The sequence below is a fragment of the Oryctolagus cuniculus genome, chromosome 3 (assembly GCF_051225735.1).
Source record: "Oryctolagus cuniculus isolate XC-2025 breed Fujian yellow rabbit chromosome 3, ASM5122573v1, whole genome shotgun sequence".
In the NCBI taxonomy this organism is placed as follows: Eukaryota; Metazoa; Chordata; class Mammalia; order Lagomorpha; family Leporidae; genus Oryctolagus; species Oryctolagus cuniculus.
Window position 1 is genome coordinate 125,210,861 of NC_142869.1, and position 14,127 is coordinate 125,224,987.

General features: G+C 36.1%; 1 protein-coding gene across 2 annotated transcripts in view; it reads right to left on the reverse strand.

Moving 5' to 3' along the window:
* The window catches only part of CNTNAP5 (contactin associated protein family member 5), a 991,178-nt gene that overhangs the window by 501,288 nt on the left and 475,763 nt on the right, over positions 1-14,127 (reverse strand). For both annotated transcript variants that reach the window (XM_051848810.3, XM_089329361.1), the window contains exon 7: positions 11,324-11,467. In XM_051848810.3, the coding sequence (XP_051704770.3) occupies positions 11,324-11,467 (144 nt within the window). The remainder of the gene's footprint in view (positions 1-11,323; positions 11,468-14,127) is intronic.

Genomic DNA, 14,127 nt, shown 5'->3' on the forward strand with positions numbered 1-14,127 from the left:
CAACCTGGAAGAGTGCCCCCAGCACAGCCTAACAATGCCAGCACTCTGCTCCCTAACTTCCAAGTCCCTAGAATTGTGTGATAAGATGTTTTTGCTGTGTTTAAACTACCAAGTATTTTTATTAGCAGCCCTAATGGAGTGAGTCAACAGCCCTGCCAGTGTTAGTTTATTTGTTTAGATTTTACTTTAAGACACATTATTCTTTATATGACTTTGAAACTATTTACTTTCAGTTTTCCCAGGGAAAGTAAAAAGGCAGCTGCTCAGGAAGTTAATAATTTGGAAATCATTTGTTTTTTTCCAGAACCAGAAGAGCACACAGCCCGGATGCAGGTGATGTGATGGTCAGATGGCAGTGAAAGGCAACAGGAATGTGTAGAGAAGACATGATATGTTAGCTGCTTTTTCAAATGATTCCTTCCATCAAGCGAAAGTATCATTTATCACCGAGCACTCTCAGAGAGATGAAACATGATCCTCGGGACAAGCTGAAGAGATTATAGGCTTCACTAGACGGTAGTGAGTTTTCTCTGAGCAATTTTCATGAGTTTCTGGGTCACAGGAAGGTAAGACAAAGGTTGTTCTCTCTGTGTGTGTGCGCAGGTGCAGATGTAAGTGTGTGTGTGTGTTTGTGTGCGTTCTAATGAGTACACATTCACTTATCTAAAAGTGAGAGTGTTTCTTGGCTTCTGAGTTGCAAGAGTTAAGCAACCCTGCTCCAGTGGCTTCCAGGATGACATAGATAGTAATAAAGATGGCAAATGTCCCCAAATTCCACTATTTCTATTTATTTGCATGACTGTTTTACTCAGGTTCCTTGGGAACAAAATATTTACTTAATAATAAAGAGTTCAGCATTTGATTAAATCTAGATATTGGCACTAAATCCTTCAAATGAATAACTGGGTATGTTTGTAATATATTTACTCCAAATATACTTCATGATTTGCAGTTTGGAATTACATTAAAATTCAGATTCAGCAAAGAAAGGGAGCTACCATCAATCTACTTTTATTGTTGGAAAATGTGTATGACTTCATTAATTATCTATCTTAAGTGGTAAGTGATTATTGACTAGCAATGTCTGCTCCAGCTGAATGAATAGATAAATGTTTTATTTAGTCATAGCTCCAATGTATGCAGTGGTTACTGTAGACCATGTACTGTGCTAAACACATTACAAATAGATGTATGCTTCATAATAACACTTTGATGTAGGTACTTTGAAGTAGTTGTCCACATTTTGCTTATGAGGATACTGAAGTGTGATGACTTGTCCAAGGCCCTGTAGCAACCTGAATGTGGGGTGGGAGCTGGGCGTTCAGGCAGGCTCTACTCTCCTCAGTTGCCAGGAACAGAAGACTGGGTTCAACAGGTTTCCTTGCAGGTTGACTGGAAAAGCATTTTCTGATTATTTAGTAATCTCAGCCACAATGTTGGGGTGATCTTTATATGTGCTTTGTATTGTCCATCATGTATCCAATCCTTTGATTTCAGTTATTTAGAGACAAAGATATCAAAGTCCATTGACATGGTCAGTTAGCACCAAAGCCAATTCTATAACCAGCGTTTTGCTAATAGCCATTTTGCTTGTTCTATTGAAGACAAAGCAAAGTTTCATGAGCATTTCTAATATGCTCTTGTTTTAATTTATAAAAAAGAACATTCAAGACCTACAATAAAATGAGTGAGATTTCAGCCAAGTCCCAACCACTTTATTCTTCTTGCCTCTGGGAAAAGAGATGCAACACTCAGCAAGAACAGCTAGAAAAAAAGCATTATTTCTTGTAGAGTACAAGTTATGAAATTAATCATGTTCAGGAAACTATTGTGGCAATATACTTCTTATATTGTGTATATAATAATCCACATTACAGGTACTGTACACACACTTCAATGGACCATTTACTTTCTGATTGTTTATTATATGGTGCTATATTAGCATAGGATGGAGGATTTGAGGAAGAATAGTGAGGTGTTTTTATGTCTACTTTCAGCTGTTAGTTTTACTGCGTTTTGGGATGTAGAGGACCGTCTTGTAGTCCAATTGAGCTATAAAAACTAAATTGAATTATCCCCATGGAACAGCTGTTAAATCTCCAGGGAGTGGGCAGGCCCCACGAGAAAAGGATGACAGATTACAAAGGAGATGTCGCCTGATGCTGCCTGCTAGCGAGGTTTGAGCTTCACAAGTTGTGGGCTGGTGCTTCCTTGATCCTTCAATCGCATTTTGTAATGTATGGGTATTATCGTAGTCTTGCTGTCTGATTGGTTGATTCCTTAAGTATTCTATTCAACTCTGAGCGTTCTAACATGCGTTAATGGAGAGAGGCTGAATACTGGGGAAGGATCCAACACTGTTCATCCCCAAAGCCTTACTTAGCACCACTGTGACTTAGTGCTGTGGAACAAGGCTGGTTTGGGGGAAAACTTTAAGCTAAACTATGAGACTAAAGAGTTTGTACTTCAGTATTTAACAGTATAAGCCTTTCCTTCTCGCAAGGAATTCCAAGGAAACAGGCTAGTTATATAAATTGTGTGTGTGTGTTTAGTGATATAGATTCTCACATAGGCAAGTTTGATGGAAGCAGCTTAGGAGAAAAATAATGAATATTTCTTCCTTTAAATTGTGAAGGTTAAAACCAAGGTTGTCCACCTGCACATTAGAGCAGTTTCCTTGGGATGTTTTACAAGTGCATTAGTGCTAAATGGGTTCTTGGTGCTTCATTTTAACAACACTGCCTATTACACTCTGAGGAATAAAGTACAGTAGCAAACTTTCAAGAAGCAATATAAGTGCTATTGAAGTCTAAAAATTACAAAAACATTTGTTAACATTTTGGTTAGTGATTATCTCAGAAAAGATGATGGGAGCTGCCAACATTGAGAACTTCATGTTTTCTCTTTTTGTTTTCTCTTATTTCCCCTTCTTTGCTCTGTTCATTACATATTGTGTTTGATATACCTCATAACTAGAGATATTTTCTAACACATAATATATATGGAGATTTCCTTTCTGATGTTGCCATAGGGATCTTTGTTATTTATATCTAGGTTCAGGCTCTCAGACATTCGAGCCACAGTTTATGAACAATGAAAATGAGCAATGCTTTTGTAAGCTTAGTGTGTTTCAAGTTACTCTGCCAACTCTGAGCACAATGACAAGTAGTTCATGACATGAGTCTAAGCTAAGTGCATGACCTCAATGTAAGTGCCTCTATAGCCATAGATTGAACTCAAGGAACTGATAGCTTATGAAATATTTTTTAAATAACACTGAGAAAGGGAGGAACAAGAATGTGCTTCCCATGACTCAAGCCTTCAGATATAGCCTCAAAAAAATTCAGTAAGCAAGCTGGTGCTTCAGTGAATTAGGAAGTGGACAATGTATGCTCACATGGGAAACTGGGAAAGCTGTCAGGAGACCTGGGCACCAGCAAGAGATGAGCATATACGCCAACAGATATCCTAGAACCAATGAAGGGTCCTTCTTAGAGTGTTCTTACTCTTCCAAACTAAAGAAGTTAGGAACTTGGCACAGACATTTGAAAACACAGACAATCTTTAACATGATTTAAATATTGTTTTCCTCAAGCAAGCCTGTCTCAAATGCCGGAATTCAATGGTAATTTAAAAAAAATGTTAACAGGACACCCTAATACATAAAGTATTCATTATATGTTATACTTATAAAAAACACAAAATAAATAAAAACCATAGTTTGTCCAAATAGTTCAGTGTCTAGATTACAAAGAGAATCAGATTTTGCTTATCAGTGAGATGGAGCCCTACTGTTGCCATGTTTTATCCTTTTATTTTTGAATGTCAGTTTGAGTGATTTCCAATTCTGAGAATATGCAATATCATTTATCATAATTTGTTATATTCTTTCTGCAGTGTACAACTATAAGACCCTGGAAATCAATGCATAAAATAAACATAAGATGAGTCTGAATAGTAGACTAAATAAGGAAACAAGTTAAGGGACTTCAGACTCGAAGTCCAGAATAGTGGAGCATTCCCTAGATCTTCTTCCTGCCTCTCATGTCATAATCATGAATCATCCAGAGAAATAAACTGATGCAGACAAAATTTTTGAAAATGGCATTAAAAGTCTGAAAGTCTGTTTTTCTGGCTAAGGAATGAGGATAGGGACATTGTATTAAGACCAATATTTTTGGACAATAACTGCAATACCCAAGCCAAAAATCAGGTAAATGTATGACTCACTTTCAGTCACTTGTGGTGAAACAAGGTGCCACAAATCCTGGACATGGTGCTATCTTTGAAGACTCATCTTGGAATTTCTGATATCTGAAAGACTAATCCTGGGGGACCTGGAATTTAATATTTGTTAGACAGTGTCAAATCTCGCCCAGCAGTTCCAGTGAAGATAAGATGTGGAGCCTGAAGTCCTGTCCACACTCAGAAGTAATGAGAACCACATCGTCTCCCTGCAGGGATCGTGTCAGAGATGACTTAGTGCAGAGTCAGCATCTACACCATACTCCAGTAATAACAAGGATAATGCTCACTGCATACACCTACTATAATGTCACTGGAGGGCACTAGGGAAGCAATAATGAGACTTTCTGGCACAACACAGATGGAGAAATGTCAGTGAAGACACAGTGAAAAGTGTAACTCTCACAATTCTGTTAGTATCAGATAAATCCTCAACTCCCAGAGAGGTTGAGTAGAAAATCCCCACTCCTTGCTTGGACAATGTAAGAGGATAGTTAAAATGGAAGTCTTCAACAATGTTCATCATAACATCTAGATGATACAGACATTATAACTACACAACTAGTAAACTAATGCAGTCATTATAATAAATTTGATCCAAATATTGATCAATTTGAATAAGAAAAAAATCTTGGTAAAATTACTAAGTCCTATCAAGGATATAGAAAATGGAAAGAAGAACTAACTGAAAATTTTTGAATTAAAAATATTGTATCAGATTATATAGACAGATAGATGATGGAGAGATGCACACAAACAACAGAAGGATAGAAACAGAAAAAAAGCTTTGATGACCTTGAATACATAGTAGAAATAATCTAATTTAAACAGCAGGGAAAATGGACTGAAATAATAGAACAAAGGATTCTAATGAGAGATCAACTGTTGAAGCTGATGGAGTTCAGGAAGGAAAGGAGAATCAGTCAGACCTATAAAACCACCCATCCAGACTTACAAATGATACTTAAGGATGTGCTGCATGCAGAGACAGAGAAAGACAGCATTATGAAAGAATGTGAAGGCCGAAAATATCCTAGTAAAAATACAAAGAAAATCCAAAACAAACAACAGGAGTATATACAGAAAAATGGCAGGACCAAGTAATTACTTATCAATAATAACCTCGAATGTAACTGGTCTAAATTCTATAATTGAAAGATATAGATTAGCTATATGGATTAAGAAACAATACCCATGTATTTGCTGCATGTAAGAAACATACTTCACCAACAAAGATGTATACAGATTGAAAGTGAAAGGATGGAAAGTGATATTTCATGGTAACAGAAAGCAAAAAGAAGTGGGTGTAGCCATGCTAATATCAGACAAAACAAACTTTTAGAAAAAACTGTTAAAAGAAACAAATAAAAGCATTATGTAATGATTAGGGATCAATTCAACAGGAAGATATGACTATAGTAAATGTATATGCACCCAGTGCTAGGGCACTTGGATTTTTAAAACAAATACTAATGGATTTGAAGGGAAAAATTGGCTCCAATACAATAATGAAGGACTTCAACACACTTACATCAACTGACAGATCAACTAGACAAAAATTCAACAAAGAAACAGCAGAGCTAATCTACATTATTGAACAAATGAACCTAATTGATATCTAGAGAATATTTCATCCCACAGGTCAAGATGACACATCTTTTCATTAGTGCATGGAACTTTCTCTATGATAAACCACATGTCAGGCCATAAAATATGTCTCAACAGATCAAAAAACATCGTACCACATATCTTTTCTGACCATACTGAAATGAAGCTGGAAATTAACAACTTGAGAAACCCTAGAAGTTTGCAAACAGATGGAGGCTGAGCAACCTGACCCTGAATGAACAGTAGGTCATAGAAGAAATCAAAAGGGAAACAATGCAATTCCTAGAAATGAAGGAAGATGGCAATACAACACATCAAAACTTATGGGATACAGCAAAAGCAGTGTTAAGAGGGAAATGTATAGCAATTAGTGCCTACATCAGTGGGATCTCTGTCCTTAATGTGTTGTCCAATGTGAATTAATGCTATAATTAGTACTGAAACAATATCTTACACTTTGTGTTCTGTGTGGGTGCAAACTGATGAAATCTTTACTTAATATATACTGAATCGATCTTCTGTATATAAAGATAATTGAAAATGAATCTTGATGTGAATGGAATGGGAGAGGGAACGAGAGACGAGAGGGGTGCAAGTTGGAGGGAAGTTATGGGTTGGGGAAGCCATTGTAATCCATAAGCTGTACTTTGGAAATTTATATTTACTAAATAAAAGTTAAAAAAAAAGAAAAAAAAGAAATTTGAAAGGCATAAAATAAATGTTCTAACCATGCATCTCAAGGACATAGAAAACAAGAACAAACAAAATGCAAAATTAGTAGAAAGAAACAAATAATTAAAAATAAAGAAAAATTGGGGCTGGTACTGTGGTGTATCAGGTAAAGCCACTGCCTGTAGCGCCGGCATCCCTTATGGGCGCCGGTTCTAATCCCGGCTGCTCCACTTCTGATCCAACTTTCTGGTGTGGCCTGGGAAAGCAGTAGAAGATGGCCCAAGTACTTGGGCCCCTGCACCCACATGGGAGACCCAGAAGAAGCTCCTGGCTCCTGCCTTCGGATTGGCCCAGCTCTGGCCCTTGCAGTCAATTGGAGAGTGAGGAAGACCTCTTTCTTTCTGCATCTCCTTCTCTCTCTGTGTAACTCTGTTTTTCAAATAAATAAATAAATCTTTAAAAAATAGAGAAAAATAACCAAAATTGAAACAAAAAATAAGATGCAAAAGATTAGTGAAATGAAAGGAATGAAAGGCTGGTTTTTAAAAAATAAAATAAAATTGATGCTCTATTGACCCAATTAACCAAAAAATAAATAAATAAAATAAAATAACAGGAAGAGGGGTGAGTCAAATTAATAAAATCAGACATGATGGGGAAGAGGTACCCTAATCCACTGTTGGTTGGAATGTAAACTAATACACCATTGTAGAATACAGTATGGATATTTCTCAGAGATCTGAAAATAAATCTACCATATGATCCAGCCATTCCATTTCTAGGAATTTATCCAAACAAAATGAAATCAGCATGTGAAAGTGTTATCTGTACCCCTAAGTTTATAGCAGCTCAATTCACGATAGCTAAGATATGGAGTCAACCCAGATGTGCATCAACTGATGACTGGATAAAGAAATTGTGACATATATACATGATCGAATAGTATTCCATAAAAATCATGAAATCTAGTAATTTGCAATAAAATGGATATAACTGGAGACCATAATGCTTCATGAAATAAGCCAGTCTCCAAAAGACAAATACCATATGCTTTTCCTGATTTGTGTTAAGTAACAGAATAACAAAAGCGTAATGCATATGCACAAAATTGACATTTTGATATTTTGTTATTGTTTATAGCCCTTGTCTATACACCAGTGTGTTTTCTACTTACTACTTGTTGAATTCTTTTTTAAGCTGAGATTTAAAATTATCACTATGAAGTAAGTTGAAGGTAGGCCATTGTAAAAATTAAAAGAAAAAAAAAGAAAGGCAGTAGGAAGGAGGGTAGGAGTGAGGGAAGGTAGAGTGGGAGTGTCATTATGCTCTTGAAACAGTTATATGTGAAGTACATGAAATTTGCTTCCTTTCTATAAATAAAAATATTAAAAATCAATTAATAAAAAAGAAACAAAAGTTCTCTAGGAGCAGGGATTACCATGCTTATTTATTATTGTGCCTTGCTACTTAAAAATTTTGTTAATCAATAACTTTCTCATAAAATAATCTGATGATACTGTTGAAAAAAACTCAAATAAATAATGGTAAAAACACTTTTTGTTTTGATGAAAAGACATTATTGCCCACATATTCAAGAAATTGCAAAATCCAAATAGGATTCATTTGAGGAAATCCACAACACAACACAACACAGCACAGTAAAACTTCAGAAAACTAAAGAAAAAAGTCTTGAAAGCAATGGGAGAGAAATGTGTGGTTCATAACAGGGAAATGGAATTGGAAAACAATGGATTTGTCATCAGAAGCCACTGATGCCAGGAAGAAGCATCCCAATGTTTTCAATACTGAAGGAAAAGAACTATCAACCCAGGGTCTTATACTCCTGGAAATATCTTTCAAGAATGAAGGAGAAATCAAAACCGTATTGAATGCCAAGACACTGTGGCAAAAAAAAAAAAAAAAAAAAGAAATGACCTAAATGAAAGATCTCTGAAAGTGAGATCCCAGTGGAAAGAACAGGTCATCAAAGAAGGAGGTACCTTTCTCTGAAGGGAGGAGAGAACTTCCACTTTGAGTATGACTTCGTCTAAATATGATCAAAGTTGGTGAACTCAAAAGGTCTCTATTGCCTTGGCAACTCATGACAAGAGCCTAGGGTGATTACTGATGCCATAAACAAGAGTGTCAATTTGTTAAGTCAACAACAGGAGTCACTGTGCACTTATTCCTCATGTAGAATCTCTTTCCTTAATGCGCTGTACATCATCATTTAATGCTATAACTAGTACTCAAACAGTATTTTATACTTTGTGTTTCTGTGTGGGAGCAAACTGTTGAAATCTTTACTTAATGTATGCTAAACTGATCTTCTGTATATAAAGGGAATTGAAAATGAATCTTGATGTGAATGGAAGGGGGGAGGGAGAGGGAAAGGGGAGGGTTGCGGGTGGGAGGGAAGTTGGGGGGGGAAGCCATTGTAATCCATAAGCTGTACTTTGGAAATTTATATTCATTAAATAAAAGTTAAAAAAATAACTAATATACTGGAAAGAAGATAAAAAAATTACTGAATGAAGAAAAAAAAAGGAATGTACTACTGGAACATGTACTGTAATGGAATAACTAAGGAAATTATATCAGAAAGGAAATGATATCCTAGGGTGATTATTGATGCCATAAACAAGAGTGTCAATTTGTTAAGTCAACAACAGGAGTCACTGTGCACTTACTCCTCATGTAGGATCTCTGTCCTTAGTGTGCTGTACATTGAGATTTAATGCTAAACTAGTACTCAAACAGTATTTTTCACTTTATGTTTCTGTGTGGGAGCAAACTGTTGAAATCTTTACTTAATGTATGCTAAACTGATCTTCTGTATATAAAGAGAATCAAAAATGAATCTTGATGTGAATGGAAGGGGAGAGAGAGTAGGAGAGGGGAGGGTTGTGGGTGGGAGGGATGTTATGGGGGGGGAGCCATTGTAATCCATTAACTGTACTTTGAAAATTTATATTTACTAAATAAAAGTTAAAAAAAAGGAAATGATAAAAGAAGTAATCTAAGAAAATCAGGAAAGGAAACAGAGAACTAATAAGCAAAAGTATAAGTAAATACAATGAACAACTTTCCTCCTCCTCTTGAGTTCTTTAAATAATGCTTGACAGTTGAAGCAAAAGCAAGATGATTTGATTTGGTTCTAAAGATATTGAGAGGTGGCCGGTTCTATGGCATAGTAGGCTAAGCCTCCACCTATGGCACCAGCATCCCATATGGGCACCAGTTGATGTCCCTGCTGGTCCTCTTCTGATCCAGCTCTCTGCTTACGGCCTAAGGAAGCAATGGGGAATGGTCTGAGTGCTTGGGCCCCTGCACCTATATGCGAGATCCGGAGGAAGCTCTTGGCTCCTGGATTCGGATTGGATTGGCCCAGCTCCTGCCATTGTAGCCATTTGGGGTGTGAACCAGTGCATAGAAGACCCTTCTATCTGTCTCTCTCTCTCTCTGTAATTCTAGCTTTCAAGAAGACATAAAATTTTAAAAGAAATTTTAAAAATATAGAGATGATAAATACCAGTCACAAACATCATCTAATAAATGAAGATAAAGGGACATAAAAAAACCAAGTTTCCTCTGCTTCACTCAAATTGGTAAAATGCTGAAGTTAAATGTCGTAAGATTTGTATACATAATGCCTAAAGAACACGCTAACAAGCATCAGTGAAATCCAGCTGGAAGTAACGACATCATTCAAGAAACACACAGAAGACAGGGAAAAGAACAGAGATCAATGAAACAGGATAAACAAGAAAAAGAAATAGAAAAGGCATCTATGACCTAACACATAATAAATTAAATGTATACCAATTGAAAGAAACCAGAAGAATGAATTAAAATATGATCCAATTATTTGGTGTACAAAAAACCCACTTCAAATATAATAACATAGGTTAAAAGAAAAGGAATGTTGAAAGGTGTATTATGAATCATTAATTTGCTATAAAGTGAGAGAAAGCGGAAGTGGCTGTAAGAATATCTAATAAAGCAGACTTCAGAATATATAAAATCATAAGTAGCAGAGTTTTATATTATACAATGATAAAACAACCGATATGCCAGAAAAACAAAGCAGTAGAAAATATGTCTATACTAAACTACAGAGCTGAAAATGTATGAAGTAAAAACTGAATGAGCTGGGAGGAGAAAGAGACAGAAGTACAATTGTGATTGGAATTATCATTACTTTACTAAGTATCACAGGCAAGGCCCTGTGTTAGGCATTGTGAACGTAATAGTAGAAAAGAATTTATAATTCTGAGCTTCCTGACACTCAAGGTCTGTTGGAGAAGACAAACATTCATTAGGTAGAAAAGCTTTGAACTCACCAATATGATAAATGCTACAAAAGGAAACTCAAAAACAGTACAAAATTCACCTTGTTTATTCAAAAGATCCTGTTTTTAATGTCAATGCATAATAAACAGATGTGTAATTCCCAAACTACAGACTTAATAGAATCTCTAGTTCTCTTGTTGCATTTCCTTTAGATAATAAAGAAATGTTAACCCAGAATAGACATCAAATCCTGCCCACAGCTGGATTATAACCCATACCAAGGAGACTGAATTCTCCATATTCTTCCAATGTGTTTGTTTCTCCCGATAGTGCAGTTCACCCCATTTCAGCCCCTGCTGGCCAGTGTCAACTGGGAAATTCACATAGACTCAAACAGTTGCAGATACAAACATGAAAAGGTGAGGAAGTGCAATAGCAAGAACAAAACTTACCCCAATGTGGAAGAAATTGTCAATATTAAAAAAAAAAAAATGGGTTGACTCACCACAGTATAGATCTGATGCTTCCGTCTCTTAGCCAGGTCAATTATGTTTACTCCATTGTAATAGAGGTTTTCAATACACCCATGAAAATTCTTCTTTAAGAAGGTCCCAGGTTTGCCCGGTACAGGAATTCCTCCAAAACTAAGCTTCATGGGGGAGAAATAAAGATCACCTCTTAGTTATAAGCTCTAAAGGAATAGGAAAGCAAAGCAAACAAGTGCAGTAGATTGAAATGCACATATGAGCCAAGTGGCTCAAATAATTACAGATGCCACTTGATTACACATTTAAAAGGATACTGATTAGCCCATGTAAAAATAACTGTAATTGCTTGATTCTTAAGGTCTTATTTTACAAAACCATTTTCATTTCCTTTCTGAACCTTTTAAATACCAAATAAAACAATAATTTAGAGAAGGAGAGAAAAAAGAAAAGAAAATCAATGCCTTTATATTTATCATCCATGCAAGCATCTCAGAGAATATGGCCATACTAAAGCAAGGTGACTATCAAAACATACCTCTATTCAGTTACACAGAAACCTAGATAAAGGCTACACTGTATCCAAAATGACAAATGCAAAGATTGTTCACAAGTTATTATGTTGTATAGAAATGAAAAGCATGAAAAAGCCCAAATATGCCAAATAGTTTTGTAAAGTAAATAAAAATCAGTACCATGGAATCTTATGGACTTGTCAATAATGATGCTTATTCAACATCTGCAATAAAATGGAATATGAATGTTCTGTTGATTGGAATACATAAGAGTTATAAAGGGCTACAAAGTATTATGTGAACATCAAAAGTGAGGTATGTAATACAGCCTGGGAGGAAATTCATCAATAATGGTGGGAAGATTATGGGGTATTAATTTTTTTATTCAAGAAATATTTATTGGTAAGTTGCTATGGGAAACACAAAGAAGATTCAGACATAGATCCTGCCCCTAAAGAGCTGACAGTCTAGTAGGGGAGGTAGAACACACATGGGATACACGATCAGACCTCTATTTCTGTAAGATGAATCTAGTATTGTATACAAAGTTGTCTAGAGTAAGAAGAGATTAAGTGAAGCTGAGAGCCTATTGAAATCGCCTAGGTAAGGAGGAGGGTGGGGAAGACTGTTGAGGTAGACCTGACAGGACTTAGCTGGGAGACTGGATATGGGGGGGTTACAAAAAGGAAGCAGGTGACTTGGATTTGTAGCATGGGTGATGTTATGAATTCAAAGAGCAATGAAAAGACAAGTTTGTGAAAAGAAAAATACCACAGAAAATTCTTCTGCAAAGTGCCTGGGACACACCAGGCATAATCAGTCAAGAAATGGCTAAGTAACCAGATCAGAGTTGGAGGTGCCTTGAAATAGCCAGGACTGCTTCCCCACCTCTGTCCCTGCCTTAAAATTTCCCCCCAAAATATCCTCCACTGAAGTTCACAGTCATTGATATTTACTGAATTAACACCTATCTCCAGGCATGCCTCCCTTGTGAGGATGAAAGCAGAAAAATACTTTGTTCTTTGACCACTCAAGTTATCATTTTGGAACTCCCAGTATTGTCACTGTACCTCCTGTTTACTTCCAGTAAATATTAACACAAATTATATTTTAATGGAATATACTACTTTTAAAAAACGAACCCAGACTATTATGAATGTTTTTTCTAGTATCCAGAGAAGTGGAGTTGTTTCCATAACTGTATTTATGTTAATACCTTTTAAGAGTAAATCAGTTTTTCTCCATTGCTTAGAAATATCACCTTGGACTTAAATTATATTCATACTGAACACACTCTCTCTCTCTCACTACATGCACACACTAATCCTTCTGTCCACTCTTACTGACCACAGATTTATTTTTTAAATATAATTCTTATTTTATCTATTCTATCCTATTATTTTATTTTGTTAAAATATTATATTATATTTTCTTCTCTGGTGCTTTTTTAATTTTAAAATATTTCAAAGAATACAGAATACAGAAAATTATGATGAAGATTCCAAAAAGCACACATACATTTAAAACCTATTGATATTTCCTCATATTTGCTATGTATGAAGACATTATTTATATACACACATACTATTTTTTAAAGTAAGGATGAACACAGTGATATTACATAGCATGAGATCCATGATAAAGATCATGAAAAGTGAAAGATGTAATATTATATAAAAGATGCAATTCAGTGAAGATAATATTTTTTTTGACAGGCAGAGTTAGACAGAGAGAGAGACAGAGAGAAAGGTCTCCCTTTTTCCGTTGGTTCACCCCCCAAGTGGCCGCTACAGCTGGAGCGCTGCGCAGATCCGAAGCCAGAAGCCAGGTGCTTCTCCTGGTCTCCTATGGGGTGCAGGGCCCAAGGATCTGGGCCATCCTCCACTGCACTCCCGGGCCACAGCAGAGAGCTGAAATGGAAGAGGAGCAACCAGGACAGGACCGGCCCCCCAACGGGGACTAGAACCCGGAGTGCTGGCGCCGCGGGCGGAGGATTAGCCTAGTGAGCCGCGGCGCCATCTTGATAATATTTTAAATATCTATATATACACAGATTTCATATTACATATAAAGGGAGAGAGAGAGAGCTAGATACATAGATACATATATAGATAAAGACTGATAGATAATAGAGGATTAATAGCTAGAAAGATAGATATTAACTTCCATATATGAGAGAAAATATGTAGTATTTATATTTCTGTGTCTGGCTTATATCACTTAAGACAATGATTTCCAATTCAATTCATGTTGTTGTAAATGTCAGAATTTCATTCTTATTTTATGATTGATGCTCCATTGTGTACGTA